This window comes from Vulpes lagopus, chromosome 9 (assembly GCF_018345385.1).
Source record: "Vulpes lagopus strain Blue_001 chromosome 9, ASM1834538v1, whole genome shotgun sequence".
NCBI lineage: Eukaryota > Metazoa > Chordata > Mammalia > Carnivora > Canidae > Vulpes > Vulpes lagopus.
The window spans coordinates 69367886-69393024 of record NC_054832.1 but is presented as its reverse complement, the minus strand read 5'-3'; the positions used below and the strand labels follow the sequence as shown (position 1 = coordinate 69393024).

The 25139-nt window shown below is 41.5% G+C and overlaps 1 protein-coding gene and 1 long non-coding RNA gene across 3 annotated transcripts in view; one reads left to right on the top strand and one right to left on the bottom strand.

Moving 5' to 3' along the window:
• Positions 1-4542: 4542 nt before the first annotated feature.
• Positions 4543-5271, bottom strand: LOC121499018. Its single transcript, XR_005989968.1, has 2 exons — positions 5019-5271; positions 4543-4748 (listed from the first exon to the last, which is right to left on the bottom strand). It is a non-coding gene; the product is annotated as an uncharacterized LOC121499018 (long non-coding RNA).
• Positions 5272-5414: 143 nt separating this feature from the next.
• The window catches only part of RAB2A (RAB2A, member RAS oncogene family), a 90525-nt gene continuing 70800 nt past the window's right edge, over positions 5415-25139 (top strand). The window contains exon 1 of one of the 2 annotated variants that reach the window (XM_041769009.1): positions 5415-5738. In XM_041769009.1, the coding sequence (XP_041624943.1) occupies positions 5693-5738 (46 nt within the window). In that variant the 5' untranslated portion in view covers positions 5415-5692. Of the gene's footprint in view, positions 5739-5917; positions 6145-25139 lie in introns of those variants that run through there. The other variant, XM_041769010.1, reaches the window with a different exon arrangement.

Genomic DNA, 25139 nt, shown 5'->3' with positions numbered 1-25139 from the left:
GGAATTCAACACTGGGCCTTTCTCTAGACCACTTTCTCTGCTGAAAGCACTAGACAAATGTAAAGGACTTAGAAAAATAATTAATTAAGAACACTACCCTGGGTTTTAACTCACTTCAAAGTTCTTTAAAATTAATTCAAAATATTTTATGTAGTTATACTTTTTACTGTTTTATAACATGAGCTTATTATTCTAATATTAACTGTTTCTTACATCTGTGCACTTCTGTAGGTCTCTTCTATTACAAATAATCAGCATTGGTAAAATGAATAGCCTACATATAAAAGAAGGTTTCTTCAAACACTTACATTCAAACATTGACTAAGGTATGAATTTGTGATCATTAAATTATACTATCCAAGTCAGCTTTTGAAGGATAAGCAGAATGAAGTAGAAGAGAGACAACAGCCATTTCTGGCTTGGACAAGTGGTCAGAAATAGGCCACAAATAGCAAATAAAACAGGGAATGTTAAGTGTGTTACCCAACTATAATATAAATGGCAGATGAGGTGGGTAAGGTGACCAGAGTACAAAAGGGAGGGGGGGAGGGGCTGTTGGAGTGTCTGAAAAGAATCAATTAAAGCAGTAACTATAAAAGATGATGCCCTTTAAGGCCCAACTTAAATGGCTCTCCCTCTGTAAAAAATCGACTCCCACTTCCCAGAACAAAATTCTGTCCTCTGAAAGACACATTGTCTCCCTGTAGACCTCATCAGGCCAAAGCTACCCATGACTTAGCACAAGGAAACTCTTATCTACTTTAAGTCAGGGTCTTTCTTGGGCTCATTAAACTCCCAACTATTCTTAGTGACAGGTTGGATTTGGAGAACAATGAAAGGATGAAAGGAAGGGAGAAATAATTTTAATATTTATTTAATGTCTACTATGAGCTTGAGATTGTGCTAGATACTCTATGTCATCTCATGAGACAGCTAAGGCTTAGAGTGTTTAGTAATTAACCCATCAGTTTATCAACTGATAAGCGGTAAAGTCAAGAATTGAACCTAGTTCTTTCTTTCTTCAACACTGGTACTGAGCTGATTAAGTATTTGCTGGAAAAGTAGTTCCATCATGGCATTTACAAATGGCTGAAAGAAAACCTTTCACAGCCTTTTTTTTTTTTTTTTAAGATTTTATTTATTTACCCATGAGAGACACAGAGAGACAGGCAGAGACATAGACAGGGAGAAGCAGGATGCAGGACTGGATCCCAGGACCCCAGGATCATGACCTGAGCCAAAAGCAGACACTCAACCACTGAGCCACCCAGGTGCCCCTCACAGTGGTTCTTAATGATTTCTGGGTCATGGGCCTATGGAAGAATCTCTCCCATAAAATTACATGAATGCAAACACATAGAACATTTTGCATACTAGTTCTGGAGGATCACAGAGCCCCCAGAGTGCACTCAAGGACTGGCCAAGGAACCATGGAAACTAAAGAACCTGTGGAGGGCAGCCTGGGTGGCTCAGCAGTTGAGCACCTGCCTTCGGCGGCCCAGGGTGTGATCTAGGAGTTCTTGCATCAGGCTCCCTGCATGGAGCCTGCTTCTCCCTCTGCCTATGTCACTGCTTTTCTGTGTCTCTCATGAATAAATAAAATCTCAAAAAAAAAAACAAAAGACTGTGGATTATAGTATTTCACACCACTCCTCTCCCATCCTATCCACCCCACTGTTCCTTCTTTCCACAGTCTGAGAGCAACCAGAAACCAGAGAAAATCTAAACACATGAAAAGTTTGATTGGGAAAAGTAAACGCAAAATTTCAATATAATACTGTATTTTAAAATGTCATGGAGCACTTCAGTGAGGGGATATTAGAGAATGTAGTCTAACAATCTTTAAACTTCAGTTCTGACCTTCAGATCATGTATGATGTAAGACTGAGAGATGAGGTTATCAGAATTCATCCCCAAGAGAGAGAAATAACTGAAAATCAAACTGAATGGAAAATCCCAGGAAGTGTACTACCACTTAGGGGAAAAGAGGTATATTTCTGTCATTTTGCCTGAGGAATTTCTCTTGAAAAATATTTTTGGATTTTGGGGGCTAAGTCAAATGTTTCAAAAGAGGTTTGTATGGCTTTTATTTATGTCCTGTATTGTTTCAAAGAGGATTTAAGACAGCATATAGGCATAGAGAAAATAGAACAAAATATTATGAATTAAATGTAGAAAGAAAATAAAGGTAGTGACATAAAATAAAGCCAGGAACGGAGCTGATTTTAAGACATGAACTCATGGGGTGCCTGAGTAGCTCAGCCAGTTAAGCATCTGTCTTTGGCTCAGGTCATGATCCTGGGGTTCTGGGATTGAGCCCCATGTCTGGCTCCCTGCTCAGCAGGGAATCTGCTTCTCCCTCTGCCCATCCCGCACTGTGCTCACTCATGTGCTCTCTCTCTATATATAGATATATCAATTAAGTAAACAAAATCTTAAAAAAAAATATGACTCATATGGTGACTACACCTTTTCTCCTTCAAGGTAATTTTAAATAATTATTCAGTACTAAGAGTTATGTATTAAGTATATGTTTTTCATAATTTATAAAATATCTTCACACACAGTATCTTATTTGATCCTAAATTGACTGTGAGGCAGTTATTATCTACATTTTCCAAATAAGGCAAATGAGGCTCAAAGGACTTGAAAATCGAGTCTTTGCTCATTTCATTAGATTACACTGCCAGGCAGCAAGCGATCATTACAGCTCCTGTGCATCTCAGGAATGGAGTGATGCCACTCAGTTCTGTGCAAGAATAGTATACATTTGACTCATGGGGCCCTGCCCTTGTCAGGAGAGGATTACTGATACTTTACAGGTAGCTTCAGATCTGGAGGTTGGAGAGACATAAAATTAGACTTCAGACTTAGCTAAAATTAGCTTCAGACTAGTCCTTTAAGGTAACAACATTTAACTCCTTCGCTTTACAGATGAGTACACTGAAGCTCTGAGAGGCCACATGATCTGTCACAATCATCCAGTTAATGGTAGGGCCACACCCAGAAGCCAGGCCTCCTAAGTGTTTGGGTTTTGTTTTACTCTATAGCTTTACATTCATTTCCATGATTTTTTTTTTTTTTTACATGCCCAAGGCTGATCTTCTCTTGTTTCCCCTGGGTCCACCTGGTAAAGTACTATATGCATATGACATGGCTACAAGACCTTGCATAACCTGGCACTAGTGACTTTTCCAGCGACTCACCTCCTCTAACAGTATGGGAACGCTCCTGACTCATAAGGATGCTCAGCTTTTGTGTGTCATCTTGATAGAGCTGTCCTGCTGAGGCTCTGAGTAAAGGCCGTGTCTCTGAGAGTAGAAAACAACTGAGGGAACATTCTAGATATCTATCAATCACTCATGAAAGACCTGAGGGAAAGCACTCAGGAAGGACAAAATGGCCACTAGGAGGTCTTGGGCAGGGACCTCCCCTCCCCCAGAGTAAAGATGAGTGAACCAGTTTATGCAATTCCAGGTAACTTTCTGCGTCAAATTCTTGCGTGCTATCCCTGAAACCTTAGTAAAATCCCCTCCAAATAACTCCAGAAACCACCAATGAGTTCATACTTGGCAAGGCCACTCAGAGCATGTACTAACCCACGTTAGCCAGCTCAGCATGGAGGTGTCAGTAGAATTATATAGTGAGAGATCCCAAAGGGGAGAGAAGGTTAGGCAAGAGGAACCAGGGTCACTAAATCCCAGTGACCCCCACCCCAACCCCCCCAAAGATGGTCCTTCCATTGCCAACATTTGATGACATGGTTCAGTAAATGAGCTTCCTCTTGCAACTCTAAATTCCTTCATTGGAGCCACGAACTTTGCAGAGTCTGCTTCTCCCGCCTAAACTTCATTTCCCATTCTCCAACTTCTGTCCTTTCCACAAACTCTTCCCCATCATTCATATTCTTGATGCAAACATCATCTTCATCCTCACACTTAACACGAACTGTACCGCCTCCTCTTCCCAAACTGTGTTCCTTTACAACAGCGTCCGCCCTCCGTGGCAACGCTGCGCAAATGCAGAAACATTAGTACGTACTTAATAAATGTTGGTTGAATGGAACAAAAAAGATGCTTTGTTTTTTCCTTTCAACCTATTTTTTTTTCCCCAATAGATAATTCAGGAACAGTGCAAAAAAGTTCAAACCGCACATAAAAGATTCAGGGAAGGGATCCCTGGGCGGCGCAGCGGTTTAGCGCCTGCCTTTGGCCCAGGGCGTGATCCTGGAGACCCGGGATCGAATCCCACGTCGGGCTCCCGGTGCATGGAGCCTGCTTCTCCCTCTGCCTGTGTCTCTGCCTCTCTCTCTCTCTGTGACTATCATACATAAAAAAAAAAAAAAAAAAAAAGATTCAGGGAAACGTAGATGTGTCCTCTGTTCCCACCCGCCCTCCCCTTGATGCCAGCGGTGTTTCCTTTCAGGATGGCTACACACAAACGGCTATTTCAGTTCACCCTTGACATGTTTTTCTTTTTTGCAAAATGGTAAAGATACATATATATAATGCATACGACAATAACATGTAATTCGTAAGCATATGAGCTTATTTATCATATAATTGTTGTATATCTCATATACGTAAGTAATGCATATAACATAAATATGTACGTCTAGGGACGCCGCGGTGGCTCAGAGGTTAAGCATCTGCCTTCGGCCCAGGGCGGGATCCTGGAGACCCGGGATCGCGTCCCACGTCGGGCTCCCTGCATGGAGCCTGCTTCTCCCTCTGCCTGTGTCTCTGCCTCTATGAATAAATAAATAAAATCTTTGAAATATAAATATATATATATATATATATATATATACACGTCTACACCGATTTCTGTGCCTCGTTTTTGCACGCGAGGCTTCTTGGTAGGAGCCTCGTAATATTCGACCACAGGGCACACAGCATAATCTGCTTCTCGCCCCCTGATGCACGGCTAGCGATCAGCCCTGTCAAGCCCGGGGCTCCGAACACGGGAACACCACCGCCCTCCGGCCCGCCCCGCGGCGCTCCCGCCTCTCCAAGCACCTTCCAGGAGCCCAAGGCCAGGCCCGCGCCGAACGCGGCCGAACGCGGCCGAACGCGGCCTCCGTCTCCCCGCACGTGCCCGCGCGCCCACAGCAGGGCGGAAGGACGCGGCGCCCATGCGCGTGGCGGCGCGGGGACCGGCCCTCCGGTGCCGTCCCCTCCCCCGGCGTCTCCCGGCCGCCGGGGTCGCCCCCTCAGGAGCGCCGGGACTGGAGGCCCTCGGCGGCCGGGGCGCGGCCGGGGCGCGGCCGGCTCTGCGCTGGGCGGGGCCCCGGGGGGCGGGGCTCCGGGGGGCGGGGCGGGGCTCCGGCGTGCGGGGCGGGGCTCCGGCGTGCGGGGCGCGGCCGGCGTGCGGGGCTCCTCCCCTTTCCTCCGGCGGCGCCGGCGGCCGCAGCACTTCCGGGTCGACGCGGAGGCGGGGCGGAGGCGCCGCGGCGGCTGTTATTGTTCGACTGAGCTCGGTCGGGAGCTGTCTCCGCCGGCTGTGCGGGTGTCGGTTTGTCCTGCTTGGTCTCGGCCCTTAGGTGTCGGCGGCTGACGGCGACGGCTGCGGCGGGCGGGGCCTGGCGTTTCGAGGCCGAGTGGCGCCGGGGTGAGGGGCGCGGAGGAGGAGGAGGAGGAGGAGCAGTAGCAGGAGGAGGAGCCGTGTGCCCTGGCACCGAGCGGCCGCGGCCATGGCGTACGCCTATCTCTTCAAGTACATCATCATCGGCGACACAGGTGAGGGCCCGGGGTGCGGCCAGGCAAACGTCGGCGGCCTCCCGGCCGGGGCCGAGGGGCAAACGGCGTCTGCAGCGGCGCGGGCGCCAACGGCGCCTCCCTCCCTCCCTCCGTCCGTCCGTCCCTCCCTCCCTCCGTGCCGGCCGCGCCGCTCCATTTCCGCAGTGCTGGAGCTGGTGACGTGGGCACTGCGAGCCGAGCGGCCGCGGCCTGGCCGGGCCCTGTCCGCCGCCCCCGCCCCGGGCAGCCCTGCAGCTGGGGGCCGCGGCGGCCGCTGGCGACTTGGGACCTAGGAACTGACGGGAGGGGCGGCCCGGCCGGGGGTCCCCGGGGCCCGACTTGGAGGACTGCACGCCCCCGCCGGGGCCCCTCACCTTGGGCCTCCTCGCCGCCCTCGAGCAGGAAGGTGGGAGGCAGATGAGAGCAGAAGGTGATGGGAGGAGGCTCTGGGCTCCCCGGTCGGCCCCACCTTTCCCGGCCTACACGCATCTGTCAGGGGCTGGGCAGAGTGGCTCCTCGTGTGGGACAGGCGGCCGAGAAGGCTTCAGAGAAGGGGGCCTGACAGGGGGGAAATTGTGTGTTTGTTTGTTTTTTTTAACACCGTCAAATCCCAAGTCAGAGTTAGTCCTGTTCCATCGCTTGGCGGCTGGGGAATTCCTTTCGAGGTCATGAAAGCGTGAAAGTTGTGTCGAGTTTGCCACGTGTAAACTGGGGATATTCGGGAGTGATGCAAGGCCGGCCCGTGCTCTGCGTGTGCCCGTGTGTGTGTGTGTGTGTGTGTGTGTGTGTGTGTGTGTGTTGGGGGCACTGTGATTTCTCGGATGTATCAGATTCCGGCTGGCAACTGCCAGTTTTCAGGTGACACCATAGACAATCTGAAGCAGAAAGGAACTCAGCGGTTCTCACTTGAGATAACATCAGAGTGTATTTCGCAGATAAGTAAACACACTCGTGATACATTTTTTAATACCTGTGATTTTGGCATTCCTTTGAATCTAATAATAAAAACTAAAGCTTGTTCAAGGGTTGTAACTATTTATATACCAGAGTCTGGTTTCAGTGAGGACTCTTGCACAACTTTGGACCATTTGCACAACTTTGGAAATGTAAGCAGCCGCTTGTGGTTGCACTAGTGATGTAGCGAATTCAGTAAGTGACACAAGAACCACGTTGGTTGTTCATTGCCGGCTCCTAGAAAAACTTGCTGCTGTAAATACAGCTTTTTAGCAGGGTTTTTGTTTTGTTTTGTTTTGTTTTTTTTCCTCCCCCAGGCGTGCCTGTACAGAGCCTGGATGGTTTTCTATGTAAAGTCTTGGGTAGAACAGTGTTTTGCAGATGTTTAGTGGCCAGCTTATGTACTTTAAAAAAAAAAAAAAAAAAGCTGTGGCATGTTTTAAAGGAGAAGGAATTGGGTCTAAAGCCCCCTGGAAAATTTTTATTTAGGCAGTAAACCCAAGTTGGAGAGGGAATTTATGTTACCTATGATATGAATATGTTTGAGAAGTACAAAGAAGGGTGGGAATAGACTTAGCAGTGGTGAAGATGCAGCTTTCCGCTTACTTACTGAGCATCTACTGTGGGTAGGGTATTGTGCTGGGAGTCCTGGAGCTACAAATCACGCAAACTGGTGCTCTGTGCTCCTGGAATTTGCCCTCATTGGAAAACAACCCCCAGGCAGTTTAAAAGGAAGACACTTCTTTCTTGCCATTGCTATTGTTATCACCTAGGTTCAGGCACTTGATAGCAGACTGTATACAGCAGTACTTTCTCTCCACTCCAGCCCAGGTAGTTTCCTGTCAGATTAATCTTGGTGATACCTGGCTGTTAGGACACTGGTCGTCTGCTGACGTTCTTTAGTTTGACCTTCCAGGAACTCCATTATTTTAGCCTCTGTTTTCTTTGCTGGCCTTCTTTCCCACTATTCCCTACCTTCTGCCAGTGAGGCTCAGTGGCTGATTTCTGTGCTTTTTCGTGGTTCCTTCTGCTCCCTCTGCTTAGAGTGTCTTCTCGGTGGAAATTCTATCAGTCCTTCAAAGTTTAATCCAGGTCTTCCATAATGCTTTCAAGGTCAACGTATATTAAGCTCTTTTGATGTGTCAGGCTTTTTCTGGTATCCTGGCTGGCAGTGAGTACTACTCCTTTATCTGGATGTATCATACTTTGTATTGTTCTTATATTAATGCCAGACTGCTTTATAGATTGTATTCGATTATATACCTCTGGAGGGCAGGAAAGATGTTTAGTATAGCTTTGCATTTCAAGAAGTGCCTAGTAGAAGGCCATGTACATTTAATTAAATTAATGAAAGCATAGCCAAACAGTCCACTATGTTCATGTTTATATACATTAAAAACTTAAATATACAATTCTGCCGCTGACTTTGGCCAAAATCCTTTACCGTGTTTCCTTAATTCAAAATATATGCATAGTTATAAGGTACACCTAATGTGGTCTCCCCACCAAAAGATGGTATTAAATAGGAGTGTGATATCCATCCTGATTTCTTCAAAAGTCATAGTATGAAAAATATGTGTCTTAGGGTGAAGGAAATTGCTACTTTTCCTTTTTTTCACTTTCACTAGTTTATAATAAACAATCATTTTTAACCTTTCCTTTTTCTCTCAGTAATGAGATGAAATGAGGACAAATGTGAAAGTACCACGCACACTTTGTCTTTCAGACTTTCTGCTTCATAGAGGAGACTTTTTTTTTTTTTTAAGATTTTATTTATTTATTCATGATAGGCACAGAGAGAGTGAGAGGCAGAGACACAGGCAGAGGGAAAAGCAGGCTCCATGCAGGGAGCCTAACGTGGGGCTCGATCCCGGGTCTCCAGGATCACACCCTGGGCCAAAGGCGGTGCTAAACCACTGGGCCACCCGGGGCCGCCCTAGAAGAGACTTTTAAAGACTTTTTACGCCATCATGGTGATACTGTTGAAATCTTTGTTTTCTTAACTCTAGGGCCAAATGCAGTTAAAATGCAGTTTTAAAATTTTTCATTGGTACTGCTGTCATGTTCCTGAGAAACTATTTAGGTGATGTGTCATTTAAATCTAGATATAAAGTGGAAATTGGTTTTTAACAAGCATGGCCTAATAGCATAACCAGACAGTTACCAAATACAGAAAGAGGAAAATTGTAATAAACCTGTTATTGTTGCTCCTAAAATTTTGGCAACTGCTTCCCATTCTAACTTGATCACTAGCCCTCCTTCCCCTTCTCTGCCACTCAGCTAGGCACACAAAAGCTCAAAACCAGTTGTGTTCTATCTGAAATGACCCTCTTGCCTTGCCCCCCATCCAAAAACGATGAAAGATTAGGTCAAAACTTTTCCACTTGACCAAGTCCTGTTCTTTTAAGATTGTTAACAAACCGCATTACTCCCTGCTGCATCATACTCATCCCCTCCACTCTTCCTTCCTTCATTGGTCCCTTTTCTCCCCACTCCCACACAGTTTTTTTCTTCTTTTTCTTAAAATCTTTTGAGGATATGGGACGCCTGGGTGGCTCAGCGGTTGAGCGTCTGCCTTCGGCTCAGGGCATGATCCCAGTCCCAGGATCCAGTCGCGCATCAGGCTCCCAGCAAGGAGCCTGCTTTGCCCTCGGCCTATGTCTCGGCCTCTCTCCATGTGTCTCATGAATAAATAAGTAAATAAATAAATAGATAGATAGATCTAAAAAGAAAAAAAAATCTTTTGAGGATAAGAGCTATATACGAAAATAAATTTTTAGTAGTTAAGTAATGGGGCCCTTGGAGGAGGTGCTGCAAGCTTTACCTGAAAGATGATACTTGAGCTGAAATTGGAATGATGTGTAGGGATTTGCCAGGTGGGCATGTGGGAAATGTCTGGCAGGTAGTTGGAAGTACATGTTTGCCGTTCGATCAGACAATCTCACATATACTACTTCTTGGTGTTTTTTTTTTTTTTTTTTTAAGTTAACTACAGAGCCTTAGTGGGAGCCATTTTACCAAAGACGGTGAAAGAGAGGGAAGGAGGGAGACGTGTAGAGTTAACACCAAGATCAGGTTTGCAGGAATGTGAAGGGGTGTTGAGTGTGTGTGTGTATGTGGGCGACGATAGGGGAGAAGTTGAAAGATCAAAAACCTACAACATAGGGGCAGAATCCCAGAGCACTTGGGGAAGGGTGGCATTAGATTCTCCAGAGCTTTAGAGCTGTGACAGAAGGACGCCTGTCTTGTGGGAGACTCAAACTTGAGTTTCTTTAGGTTCTTGAGACTCACTTATGGTGGTTTCTTCTTCTTTTTCTTTCTTTCTTTTTTTTTTTTTTTTTTTAAAGATCAGTTGGCCCAACCCCCAGAGATTTCTTACTAGGTCTGAGATGGAGCTCCTTGTTGCAAAACCTGAAGCCAGAAACATCAACCATTTTATTTAATCATATGAGCAAGTTTGTTAGATTATCTTCAGAAAACAAACTGGAAAAACAGAGAAATTCGAAGGTAGAAAAATTCCACTTATTTTATGATGAAATGTAGCCTGCATATGTATGTACATACTATGTATACTTGAATAGTTTTAAGGAACAGTAATGAATTACAACACATCCATGCTAAAGAAACACAGATCCTCATCACTTACTTCCTTTCCCAGGCTTCCACCAGCTTGAATTCTCTATTCTTCTCTTGCTTTTCTTCATAGTTCTGGAACTTTTGCGTCTCTATATTGTTTCATTTTGTCTGTTGTTAGGTGTATTAGTTCTGTTTAGTGAGAGAACTAAAATATGTCTGAAACATACCTTTTAACATCATCTAGAATTTAGACAGTATAGTCTTTTTAAATGATTTTATATATTTATTTGAGAGACAGAAAGAGACAGCATGAGCAGGAGGAGCAGAAAGAGAATCTCAAGCAGACTCCACACTGAGTGTGGAGCTGGTTGCTGGGCTTGATCCCAGGACCCTGAGATCATGACCTGAGCTGAAATCAAGAGTCAGGTGTTTAAACTGACTGCACCATACAGGTGCAGGTGCCCCTAGAAATATATTCTGGTCTAAGTTGTTGCTTTATGCATGTTATTTGTAGTTGATTTTAGGATTTGTGACTAGCCCTTTTCCTTTTCTCTTTCTCTCCTCACTAGTTTGTTTGCTACTTGCTTCCCCTAACATTATAATTCTTGCTACTAAGACTTTTTATTGAATCATAGAGGCATGGTCGTGGTGGTCTCATCCTTTTTCCCTTCATCTCTCCTGATAAGCCTGCATCCTCCTCATCTCAAATAATGCCCCCCTCTCTTCTTTCTCAGTGCTCTTCCCTTTTGTTCTCTTTGACCGCTCCTGCTCCAACACAAAATGAGTTTTCTCCTCTCTCTGCCCCTCTGATCCCTCTTCCCCCATTTTATCTCGCCAGCTCTCCATTTCTTGCAGTAGCCAGTAATTTTGCTGGGTTTTTGAGGGATCCAAATTTTGCCAGCTCAGCTGTTTTCCCCCCTCACTCTGGCCCAGCTGTGCTTGCTCCATTTTGTTATTCTTTCCTCATCCTGATCTGTGAGGCTGTGTCCTTTGCAACAAAAGATGCAGTCACGTACTGACCTCCCCTGTCCTCCTTTCTAACTTTACTTTTTCCATGAAACTTTCCCATCTGGTTCATCAGCCTTGTTTATTTGTAAGTTTTAGAAAATATGCTGTTCTTTACTTGAAAAGACATCTGGCTAAAAGATGCTAGATTCGCTCTGTTGTCATTCACCTGTAGTCACCCCCCTTTTAATTCGTACAGTATATTTCAATGCAAACAACTTGAGTCTTATCCCTTTTGAGATGCTGTTTTAGAAGACCTGCAGTGGGTCCTGGACATCTATATTTTTTAAAAGCACTGTTTTTTAGTGGTAGTATGATGACATTCATCTCCAGGTCCGTCATGGGCCTTTGTGCATATTTTTCTAGAATGTATCTTTTATTCCTATTGTCGGATTTTCTGCTTTCTGGATTTTTAAGTTAATCTGTAAGTTATAGCCAGGCCGAACTTATATGGAATTCTTCATCACATTAGTTTTGGGTACTATCTGTGCAGTAGGTTTTCATGAGCCATTTTTCAGACTTCTTATAGTTTGTACATGGTATCAAAACTTTGTTTTTTATTGCTTCAAAAGATATTTGAGGTTACCATTTTATAGATGAAGAAACTGAGCAGTGTCGTTTGGGGCAATTATTTATTTCTTCCCTTTCAAGTTTTTACTCTTCACAGCTATGATGTAGCTCTTTAGGTTTTCTCTCAGTTTGCTCTTCAAAATGTTCCTGTTTTCAGGTGTGGCTGACAGTGTGTTTCTGGTCATATCTGAGAGAGAAGGGAAGAAAATGAATGTCGATAGATGCATACTGCAGTGAAGCTCTTGGAGCAAGACAGTGCCTGGCACAGAGATGGTGCTTCAGAAAATCATGAGTTTTGTGCTAGGTAGCCTCTACTGGGTAGGCTACATGCATTGGCTAATTGATTTCTTTTTGTTTCAAGAAAGATTTAATGACATTTATATAAAAATTTGTGATAGTTTTATTCCTTCAAATGGGAGAAAGAAGGTACATTTGTTTTGTGTTGCTACCATAATAAACCACCATGCGCTAGAGCAGCTCAGAGAACACAGATTTATTATCTTACAGTTCTGGAGTTCTATGTAAGTTCATGTACATGTCAGCATGTGTCAGAAGTCTGATGTGTTTCTCAGCAGGCCAACATCAAGGTTTCAGCAGGGCTGGGTTCCCTTCTAGAGGGATTCGAATTGCTCTTTCAGGTTATTGGTGGAATATACTTTCTTGCCACCATGGGGCTAAGATCTCCCTTTTCTTGCTGGCTGGCTGTCATCTGGGTGACGCTCTCAGCTTCCAGAGCCCACCGCACCCACCTTCCTTGGTCCCTGGCCCCCATCCTACATCCTCTGTCTTCAGGCCCAGCAACAGCAGGCCAGGTGTTTCCAGTGTCGCTGTCTTTCTGACTCTTCTTGGGTCATCTCAGCTCTCTGACCAAAGCTGGGAAAGGTTCTCTGCGTGTAGACTTGTTTGATTAGATTGGATTTATCTGGATAATCCAAGATAATCCCATCTCAAAGTCTCATTTTAATCACATCTGCAAAGAGCCTTTTGCCATGTATAGGTTCTGGGGATGAGAGTGTACAGTTCTTTGTATAGGGGGAGTAGCATTATTCTGCCTACCACAGGGGGCTAAGGAGAAACAGTAAATTGAAGGTTTGAAGCAACATTAATTCTTGACTCTATGTATACCTTTATGAAGTAGGCACTGTATTAAGCTATACAAAGAGAGAACCCTGCTTGTTTACCTTAATTATAGTACGCATTATTTTTTTTTAAAGCATGTACGCATATACTTAATCATTCCTGATGGTCTTGAAAAGCATTTTTCCTCTGATTCCTCTTTAAAAGACTACAGTGTAGTGTAGTGTAGTGAAGAATGTAAATATACAACCAGGATATTTATACATAAAGGGCTTTTTCTAATGGTGTGGCTCATTGAATCTGAGCAGTAATAATTCACGATGAAGGCTTGATTTTACAGGTGAGGAAAGGAAGACTGTCACATCACAGAGCTAGTAACTGACTAACATTTGGAATTTAATCCCAAGTCTTTCTGACTGCAAAGTCCATGCTCTCCCATATCATATGTAGTTCTTGATTCCTACAAATTCCACATCAGATTTTTTTCTTTTTTTAAGATTTATTTTTTTATTCCAGAGACAGAATGAGTGGGAGGGGCAGAGGGAGAGAGAATCTCAAGTAGACTCCTGCTGAGTGACAAGTGGAGACATGGGGCTCAATCTCACAACCCTGAGATCATGACCTGAGCCAAAATCAAGAGTCGGACACTTAACCAACTGAGCTGCCCAGGCACCCTGTATAGACGTCTTTTGTTGGCTTACCAACAACTGCTTGTTTTGTTGAGTTGCAATGGAAGTACATAGTCCCTCAGTCCCCTTTACTAAAACAGACATCACGTCCACTCATGCAAAATGGGTATAAAGGATAAGAAAACAGTAAAGTCCTGTATAAAACAAGAATAAAGTCTTTTCTCTGCCCCTTATCAGCTGTATGAACTTGGGCAACATCTTTAATCTGCCTTGGTGCCCTCATCTATAAAATGGAATGAATACATGAGATAATATATGTCATAGGGACTTGAATAAGAAATGGTTACTAGGGCAGCCTGGGGTGGCTCAGCGGTTTAGCACCGACTTCAGCCCAGGGCATGATCCTGGAGACCGGGGATTGAGTCCCATGTCGGGCTCCCTGCATGGAGCCTGCATCTCCCTCTGCCTGTGTCTCTGCCTCTCTCTCTGTATCTCTCATGAAAAAACAAATAAAATCTTAAAAAAAAAAAGAAAAAGTCACATGCTCTACTGATTGAGCCCGCCAGGCACTCATGTGTGTTTTGTTTTAAACATGGGGTTTTTTTTCTTTTTAACAGTGTTTTTATTATCTATTTCTGACTTTTTTTGCATAGGTAAGAGTATGTAGACTGTGTGTATTGATTTCTTTAGTTTTTGAAGCTAATTTTGTAGCCAGCTACTTGGTCAGTATGTGTACATACATATTCTGTGTGTGCTTGAAAAGTGTATTGTGTATGCGGTTGGTTCAGGGTTCCATACGTGTTCACCAGATCAGACTTGATATCTGTATATTCTTAATAGTGTCTTGACTTTTAGGGTGAAATATTAACATCTATGATGACAATGCTTTTATTTTTGTTTTGTTTTTAGTTTTGTCAGTGATTATACCCCCAGTAAATTCTAGGGATAATTGGTAAAGTGTGTATGGGCTCAGGTCTTTTTTTTTTTTTTTTTAAGATTGTATTTATTCATGAGAGACCCAGAGAGAGAGGCAGAGACAAGGCAGTGGGAGAAGCAGGCTCTCCACAGGGAGCCTGATGCGGGACTTGATCCTAGGACCTAGGGGTCACGAATTGAGCTGAAGGCAGCCACTCTACCACTGAGCCACACCTAGGTGCCCCCTGGGCTCAGGTCTTTGCATCTCACTGAAGAGTTATTCTTTTTTTTTTTTTTTTTTAAGAGTTATTCTTTGTCATTAAGTTATCCTCTACTTTTACATACTGTGAGGTTTTGTCTTGTTTTGTTTCTTATGTATTGTTTATTTGGTAGTGTAGTTTGGGGTTCTCAAGTGTTTTAATCTTTTTTTTTATTTTGGTTCATATTTGCTTAGTGTGTGTACTTTTTCATCATTTCTCCTTTTTTTCTTTGGACCCAAGGGTTTATTTTTGTGCTTTATTTAGGAAACAAATATTACAGATACAGTTGAAGCACTTTGTTATACCCTTCACCACTCTCCTAAATTTGGTGTTTATTATTTGTATGAAAGGTTTTAGATGATTACTACATATGTATGTGTGTATTCGTAAACAGTGCACAATTGTTTATATATTTTTTCAACTTTATATTGGAATTTTACTCAGACTTTTTAGTTCAGCATTATTTTGGGAGATTTATCGGTATTCATACATTTTGTTCTGTCTTATTGATATTAATTGTTAGATTGGTTTAATTTTAATTAAATTCTGTTGGTTTAATTTTACTTATATCCTGTTGTTTGACTATACCACAATTTTCCCATTCTTTTCGCCTAAGGAAATTTTAGGCCAAGTTGCCTGAGTAGCTCAGTCAGTTAAGCATCTGCCTTTGGCTCCTAGAAGTCTGCTTCTCCCTCTCCCTCTGCCTGCTGCTCCTCCAGCTTCTGCTCTCTGTTAAATAAATAAATAAAATCTTAAGGGGAAAAAAAAGAAATTTTATGCTGGATTGTCTGTGGTGTTTTAAAAGACAGTATACTACGTGGATTATTTTTGTGCCTGCCTCCTTGAACATGTTTGCTAAAGTTCTGGAGATAAACCTTTGAGTGGAATTGTGGGTACGAGGTATGCACATCTGCTTTAGCTGTGAATTTAAATCGTTCTTCAGAGTAGTCATTCTTCGGAGTAGTTATCAATTAACTCTCATTCTTGTTTTTTCACTTTTTTTTTTTTTTAAGGCCTATGTTTTTTATAAAGCCCATTGCTATTTTATTAAAAGATTCGGTCTGAGATGCTTTTATTAGGAGAATTTAATCATTGATGGATTAATTAATTTAATTAATTTTTAAGTGGAGCCCACTGCAGGGCTTGAACTCAGGACCCTGAGATCAATACCCGAGCTAAGGTCAAGAGTCAGACGCTTAACCTCTTGAGCCACCCAGGTGCCCCAGTCATTGACCAAATTGAATTAATTTATACTGTCAGGTCCCCACCCTTGCTCAGTCACGTGGGCAGAGATCAAGGCATAGGTCGCAAGCATGCCCATTTGCCGTGGGCTTTTGGAGAAGGCAAGTACTATGTCCTGTTTTGGCTTACTATGCCCCACATAGGGGCAATAGTAATATGGAAGCAATATGGTAGTCAGATTTCCCAAGCATGTGTAATGTGACCTATTCCTTGTAGGACAATGTGGAAAGAGTCTAATGGAAAGAAGATACTTATTACTAATTCTTATTGTGCACATGAACAATTAACTAAAATTCCTGAGTTTCCTATTTGTAAAATTAATATATTACCTGCCAAGTGCACCCTATAGGCTTGTTCACCAATGCTATACGTTTTTGGTTTTTGTTCTTTTCAAACTTTATAGCTGTCTTTGAAATTCAAAGTGTCAGTAATTTGTTTCCCTCCATTTATTTACAGTTGATATGTCAGCGTAAGTGGTGTATTCATGCTTGTTCTGCTTCCCCCGGTGTTGTTAATATCGATGAATGACTCCTCCTTTAGCACTTGTCCAACTTTAGTAATAATTCCTATGCATCTAGGAGGCAAATACACTTGATCCTGAATGACATGGAGATTAGAGGCACCAACCCCCACAAAGTCAAATCCACTTATAACCTTGACTCCTCAAAAAGTTAACTACTAATAGTGTACTGTTGACTGGAAACTTTGCCAATAACATAAACAGCTGATTAACAAGTATTTTCTTTTTTTTTTTTTTTAATTTTTTATTTATTTATGATAGTCACAGAGAGAGAGAGAGAGAGGCAGAGACACAGGCGGAGGGAGAAGCAGGCTCCATGCACCGGGAGCCTGATGTGGGATTCGATCCCAGGTCTCCAGGATCGCGCCCTGGGCCAAAGGCAGGCGCCAAACCGCTGCGCCACCCAGGGATCCCTAACAAGTATTTTCTATGTTACATGTATTATTTACCGTATTCTTACAAAGAAAGTAAGCTAAAGATAAAAATGTTAAGAAAACCATAAGAAAGAGAAAATACAATGATAGTACTCTACTGTATTTATTGAAAAAAAAATCCATGTATAAGTGCACTTGCACAGTTCAAACCCATGTTGTTCAAAGGTCGACTGTAATATGTTAATCTAATTCCTCTCTGGTTATTTTAGCTTAGACAACACTCTTGAAAATTTTCCAAGAGCCTAGTATTTGTAATTACAATATCTTGATTAGTGCAAGGACTCCTCTGCTTGCTTGTTCCCTTGGTGAAGTTCAGACCTCTTCAACTTCTATTTTCTCATCTGGAAAAGACAGCAGGAATGCCTGGCTTATATCTATCTCACAGGAATTTTGTATTTGAAGTAAAAAAATGTGTGCAGGTGTCTTATTGTAAGCTGCAAAGTGCTTTATTAATAGTAATATCTTAGAGATAATTTTTCTGATTTGTTGAGCATCTTTAAGTTAGTGAGGGAGGTCTTGTTGATAGAAAAAGCTATTCATTTTGCTGACTGCGAACTGTAATTACTTGGGTTGAAGGAAATAAGATCACATGTTAATCAGCAAAATGGCGATTCTTTGATCCTGAAATTTTCTTTGGATTCCATAAAGGAAAGTTATTTCCTATCTCCGATAATCCTCACAGGCCACTTGAGATTGAGAATAATATCAAGTAGGAGGTGCCCTTTTTCACTAGTCTTCGGAAGGATGTATTAAGATCAATAATTGTTTCCTCGATTTCTTCTGTACCCACTTTTGGTACCTTGAGATACCTCTCTTGATTTTGAACCCCCTTGGAAAGAGGCAGGCTTTTTTAGGTCTACAGAAGTCTTCAGTTTAAAGGAATCTGTTGATGAAAGGTTATCTTTTTATCTCTTTGGACAAAGTATTGTTAGTTCAGTTTAGTCTTACTGTTTCAAAGGTCAAAGTAGAAGTACACATTTCCAAAAATCATTGATGGTCAAGGTTTTACTTCACTTGGCATAAAAATTAATAAATAGAGAAATGAATTAATTATAAATTAAAGCAATAATTGTGATTTATAATATAATACTTGATGAATTGATTCACCTGCCTTTTAAGTAAAGGTTGTATAAGTACTTGTTATATTTTTTCAATATAACCTTTGGTATAAGATGAAGAAATTCTCCTGGTTTACCAGCTAGACTGATTTTTAAGTGGTTGAATAACTGTATCCATAAAGGGCTGCCCTTGTAGGCAAGCTGGAGGGAGCAAGCTGCTGCTTAGTCCTGGTTTTTTTACATTTCACGTTAGTAACAACTTGGATAAAATCCAATTTTGATTGAGAGAGCTAATTTGTGGATTATACCAGATAGAATCCAAAATGACCTTGACAGGCAGAACAATTGGCTAATTTTAGCAAAATGTAAATTAATGAAATTGAAGCCTTATATTTACTTTAAAAACCACCATTACAGGGACACCTGTGGCTCAGCCAGTTGAGCATCCGACTCTTGATTTTGGCTCAGGTCATGTTGATTTCTTGGTCATGGGATGGAGTCCTGCATTGGGCTCCACCCTCAGTGTGGAGTCCTCTTGGGATGCTCTTTCTCCGTCTCCCTCTGCTGCTCCCCCTGCCCATGCACATGTGTGCTCTCTCTCTTTCTCTCTGAAATAAATAAAATCCTTTCTAAAAAGTAAAACAACCATACAAATACAAGATGGAGGTCAGCTGGTAAGTAATATATATCCAGCTCTTAAAGTTTTACATGACTTGGTTCAGTATGAGTCAGATAAGTAAAAAAGCCAACAAAGGAATAAATGTGGGCAGTCCGGGTGGCTCAGTGGTTTGGCACTGCCTTTGGCCCAGGGTGTGATCCTGGGGACCCAGGATTGAGTCCTGCGTCGGGCTTCCTACATGGAGCCTGCTTCTCCCTCTGCCTGTGTCTCTGCTTCTCTCTCTCTCTCTGTCTCTCTCATGAATGAGTAAATAAAATCTTTTAAAAAAAAATTAAAAACAAAGGAATAAATGTGATGATGGTTAGTAAAGGTATAGTGTACAGATGAGGCAGGTAATAATTCTACTCTACAATTCAATTATGGAAACTTGTTTCAGAGGGATATCTACACCTTGGAGTCAATGCTCAAGAGACCAATAGTCTGAGGGCTATATCAACCATGACACTGTAGGAACAACTCAAACTTTTTTTAAAATTTTCCCTCCCCCTACCCTGATATAATGGAAACATTTTAACCTAAAAAAAAAGAAGATTTAAAGGAGCATGTAATAATGGCTTTTAAATAGTTAGGTGACTGTCAAATACAAGAGACTTAAATCTACCCTTTTTGAGGGGATCCCTGGGTGGCCTTCAGTCCAGGGCATGGTCCTGGAAGCCCGGGATCGAGTCGCACATGGGGCTCCCTGTGTGGAGCCTGCTTCTCCCTCTGCCTATGTCTCTGCCTCTCTCTCTCTCTCTCTCTCTCTGTGTGTGTGTGTGTGTGTGTGTGTCTCTCATGAATAAATAAATAAAATCTTAGGAAAAAAAAACTACCCTTTTTGGCTTTTCATGGGCAGAACCAAAACCATGAGTAAAAGATTTGAACTTCGTATGAAATGGAAGGAGGGTACACCTGGCTGGCTCAGCTGGAAGAGCATGCAGTTCTTGATTTCGGGGTCATGAGTTCAAGCCCCACATTGGGTGTAGAGATTACTTAAAAACAAAAACTTTTTGAAAAAAAGAAAGAGCTTGTTAAATTGTGAGTTGGGTTTGTTACTGGAGCTGTTCAGACAGGTTTGATTGACATATAATAGGGTTTGGAGGATGGAATTTATACAAAGGTTAGAGGATTGGATTTGGTTTTGATTTTGATTTTTTTTTTTAAAGAGAGAAGAGAGTGTGGGTGCGTGCAGGAGTGGTAGGAGATGGGAGAGGAGCACAGAGAGAGTATCCCAAGCGGGGCCCTGTACCCAGCATAGAGCATGATGCTGGGTTATATCCCACAACCCTAAGATCATGATAAGCTGAAATCAAGAGTCAGGCGTTCAGCCAACTGAGCTGCCTGGGCACCCCTCATTTTGTTTTTATTTTTATTTTTTTATTTTTTAAGAGATCTACTTATTTATATGAGGGGGAGAGAAACCCAGGCAAACTCCATGTTGAGTACAGAGCCCCATGCAGGGCTGGATCCCATGACCCTGAGATCATGACTTGAGCTGAAATCCAAGAGTCATATGCCTAACCGGTTGTGCCACCCAGGTACCCTCCTCGTTTTTGTTTTTAAATAAATTTAAGATACTATGTGGGCAGTCCTGGAGTTAGAAAAATGAACAAGACTATCCTGTCCTATTGGGAAGACCAATTTGCCACAGGGATTAAAAGATAATAGAATAGCAACAGGTACAAAGTACTGAAGGAGCATCAAGAGGATGCATTCTAACTGCAATGAATGGCTCATAACGTACTCAGATTTCCAGCAAACATTATTGAGGGTTGTGCTTTGGCTTTCATACATGTTCTCATAGTAATCCTAGGTACCTCTTTACTCCATTTTACAAATTATATATCAGGTATGATAGTATCAGACGTGATCTCATTTGTTTGAATAATTTCCCCATGTAACAGTCCTGTAGAATCAGTTTTGTGCTTTTGTTCCTACTTTTATATCATGTGGAGAACAGAGAATTGAGCTGAGCTCCCCATAGATTATACAGAGTGTGGCAGGATGATAGGGTTCTTGTCAGGATTTTGTGGGGGCTTAAGACTAAAGGAACTCTGGGGACTATACTGTGAAGAGCATTGTGTGGCATAAAGAGTTGATTTGTTTATCCTCTGGATAGCTCAGAAAAACCTTATTCCCCATCTCTGAATGGTATAAATTTCTACCCTTAACTCAGATTTCTGGCAGGAGCTAGTGATCCCCTTTATACCTTTAAATCTTTTCTTTCTTTTGGGACCTTTTCTCCCTCATTCTTTCTGGCTTCTAGTATCCTTTCTTGGAGAATTTACTTGAGAAATGGAAAAACCATGTTGGATTTGAGCATGAATATGTGAATTTTCAGCCTTAACTGAATGAGTAAATCTTGTTAAAGTACGACTTATTAGTATTCTTTACTGGCTTTTAGGAGTTAAAAAAGAGATCAAAATCTTTTTCATAGCACATTATTTTACCCACAGACTGTCATAATTTTCTTCACAGACCAGCATTTAATGTAACTATTTTTGGCCACACAAGGTTTTACTAGTTATTTAAAAGCCACATCAATATGGACGTTGTTAGATGAGGCCCATGAAAGTATTGCTTATATGGTGTTTGATGCTAAAATAGATCCTTTGAGGAGCACCTGGTGGCTCAGTTGGTTAAGTGTCTGCGATCAGCTCAGGTCATAATCCTGGAGTCTTGGGATTGAGCCCTGCTTTGGGCTCCCTGCTAATTGGGGAGCCTGCTTCTCCCTCTGCCCCTCCCCTGGCTCATGCTTCCCCCCCACCCCCCAGATAATATTAAAATAGATCCTTTGAAAATTTTATATATATACACACATACATATTTTTAATAGTGTAAGTGATAAATACTCGTGATAAAAAATGAAAATACCACCTTATGTAAGTAAACAGTGGTTTTGTATATCCTTCCAGAAATTTTCTGTCTGTAAGCTTGCATGTATGTGTGTTTCCCAATTTTACCAATAGGATTATGCACTTAGTACATTTTTTTTTCTTAGTATTAACATAATATATAAATCTGTCTCATTCTTTCTAAACACCTGTGTAGATGACCCATAATTTATTCAGTTACTGATTCTGTTATTCTTAGTCTGTGGTAGCAAACAGCAGAAACCTACTATGTGGTTAATTTAAGCAGAAGATTTTATTACGAAGATTGAATATTCATAGATTGATAGAAAAGCAATATAATCCAGCTTGAAAATGGCAAAACCAAGGAAGGCAAGGCACAGCCAGATTCCTGCCGTCAGTACAGCCTGCTGAAGAAGATGCTGGAGACATGTAACTGGTCTCATCATCACTGTAGCCACCGTGGATTCTCTCCTTATGGTCCCTGATAATGGAGCAGTCCCTCAAGATTCCAGATTCTGGACAAGAGCATCTGATAGGTTGAGTCTAGGTCACATGTTTATACCCTAGCTGCTGGGGAATTCAAAGAAAGATGCTTTGATGCTAGGTTGCCAGGAATAACAAATGTTCACCTATGACTCCTTGATGAATATTGTTACACAGTATAACATGATTCTTGTGGTTTTGTGTAAGAAGGAAAATCTCTGGCCAACTAGGATTTATATTTGTATTTTGATAGATACTGCAAAGCACCTTTCATTAAAAGTATGGACTTAGAAAGAATATCTAATTTTGAGTATGGTATATATTTTGTGTACTTCATTCAACAGGCTAATCTCAACATTGTGTTGACTGATGCCTAGTCTATGTTTAGGAATTTAGCAGTTTGGTTTAGTTACTATTATCATGAGCTTCCTTGGGCTCTTGCCAGTTTCATCTAGCAACTGCATGAAATAGTTCTTTTGCTTGCAGCCTTTAACTTTGATATCATTTATATCATAGCTTATTACTTAGAGATCATGTACCACAGATTTATTGTATAATAATTATAGTGTACATTTACATCCCCAAACACCTTCTTCCTTCCATAACATCATGGAAAAGTATCCTCTGCAAGCTGCTTCATTGAACTGTGATTTTGAAATGGCTGCAGTTCTTATTTGGAATCCTTGCTTTTGAAAAGATTAGGAAAATGGTCAGATTAAAAGTATAATATATCTGATATATTAACTGAAAAGTTGGAGTAAAGTCAGCGTCAAGGAAATCATATTTATTTATTTTTTTAACCTTCTTCCTTTATTACATTCTGCCCTATCAGAGTCATTTAGTTACAAAGTATTCCCTCCTTTCTCTTGGCACTGCTACTGATAATACCTGGAAAGTAGATAACATTATTTTTAGTTAGGAAAGGTATTGGTTGCAGTGTATCTGAGAACAAATTGAGGTTGGATGGTATAGTGGAAAAATGATTTAAGGGGTGCCTGGGTGCATCAGTCAGTTGGGCACCAGACCCTTGATTTCAGCTCAGGTTGTGATCTCAGGGGCAGGAGATTGAGCCCTGCACTGGGCTCCATGCTCAGGGCAGTGTCTGCTTATTAGTTTTTCTATCCCTCTGCCCCTCTCCCCACTCATTTTCTCTCACTCTCTCCAAAATAAATAATAGTAATAATAAAACCTGATTTGGAGTTTCAATTCTGCCTCTTTCTTGAGGCATATCACTTAAACCTTAGTTTCTTTATCTTTAAAATTAGGTTATCATTCCTATTTACTGACCTCATAGACTTACTTTTATGATCAAATAATATTGTGTGCAAGGAAGGAGCCTATTTTCACCTTCTAACTATCAAAAGCCATGCAGATATTTTAAATAAGATAAAAGTACATTAGCATAACTTGATTACAGGACTCCTTAGATGCAATAAAAAAGAATATCTGTATCAAAGTGGATCCTTGGGTATTTGGCAGGTGGCATGTAGCCCAGCTGTTCTAAGCCAGATAATTGTCAAAAGATACTAAGTGGAAACCAGGATAACTTAACCTATACTGTGGGGAAACATATCTCCAGTATTTTCAGTTATTTGTGTTATACCAACCATGTAGGGGCTTACATTAGGTATAGCTGAAAAACTAAACTGAGGAATGAAGAAGATTGGACACTGACACCAGCATTTTTGTTGGTTATATCTAAGCCAAGAGTTCTCAAACGTCAGTGCACAATAGCATCACCTGGACAGCTTGGCAAAACCCAGATTGCAAGGCTCCAGCCCAAAGTTTCTGATGCAGTAAGTCGCTGATGGGACTGATCATTTGCATTACAAGTTTACAGATAATGATGAAGCTTCTGTATGAGGACCGTATTTTGACAATCAGTGCTTTAGGGAAATTGTATAATTTATTATCCAAGTTGATCCATAATTTATCGGGAAAACAGGAGTTACTGAGCCTTCCCTGGCAAACTAGTGTATCTAGGGTCATCCTAATTTCACCTAATGGAAAAATCTTTTTTACAAAGAGGTTTCTGTAATAGAATGATCACCTCGTGGGTGACGCATTGTATTTATTTGTTGTATTTATTTGAATAGGTAGGTACATTAAATTGCCAACAGACAATTCAATCAGATTTTTCCCTTGATCTCTATCCTTTTAAACGTTAGTTGCGTTTTTTTTTTTTGTTTTTTTTTTTTGTTTTTTTAGATTTTATTTATTCATGAGAGAGAGAGAGGCAGAGACACAGGCAGAGGGAGAAGCAGGCTCCATGCAGGGAGCCCGACGCAGGACTCGATCCTGCGTCTCCAGGATCAGGCCCCGGGCCCAGGGAGGCGCTAAACCACTGAGCCACCCGGGCTGTCCTTTTTAAACGTTAGTTAAAAGAGAATATAAGTATACTGGATTCTTCAGTTGATTTATTTTTCCGTGCATGCTAGCAAAAGTGTCACAGATGAATTCTTTCATTGGAGGTGGTTGGATTAGACACTAGAGAGTAATTTCCAAGTTTGTTTTTGCAAGTCACAGTAATAAGGACATATTTGATTACAGCCCAGCATTCAGATGTTTATGTCCATATATCTCTTTAAAATACAAGTTTCCAAACAGTACCTACCCTTGTATAGTACCCGCAATCTAATATTTGCTATTCTCTAGGTCTTTTTTTATACTGGTTATGATCTACTAAATTGATTTCATGACCTAGATGATTACAGTCTACTGTTTAAAAAACTCTGTTTCCAGCAAATTGTGACTCTTAAGATTCTGAGAGGTAGTTACACATCAGTTTTCTTCATTCTGATTCTTCTCAAATACTCCAGCCGTTTTCCACCATTAAAACAAGTGAGGGAAAGTCCCAGCATTTTGGAGGAAGAAAAGAAAGGTATGTTATTTTTACCACATTGTGCTATCTTACTTGCTATTAGAGTTAATATTTTATCATTTATTCTCTATGGAAATTAGCAAATGCTCCATTGTACTTTATAGTTTTTAAAAATTTAGGTTATATCTGGCTTTGCATTTTTTTTAAAATATTGCACTAAAGAAAAAGTAGGCCTTCCCTAAGAAAATCTAAACTTGGCTTGTATTCAAAAACCCTCCACTTCACCAAATTAAATATGGTTTCTCTTAATGAAGGACCTATTAACCTTACTGATTGGATCAGTC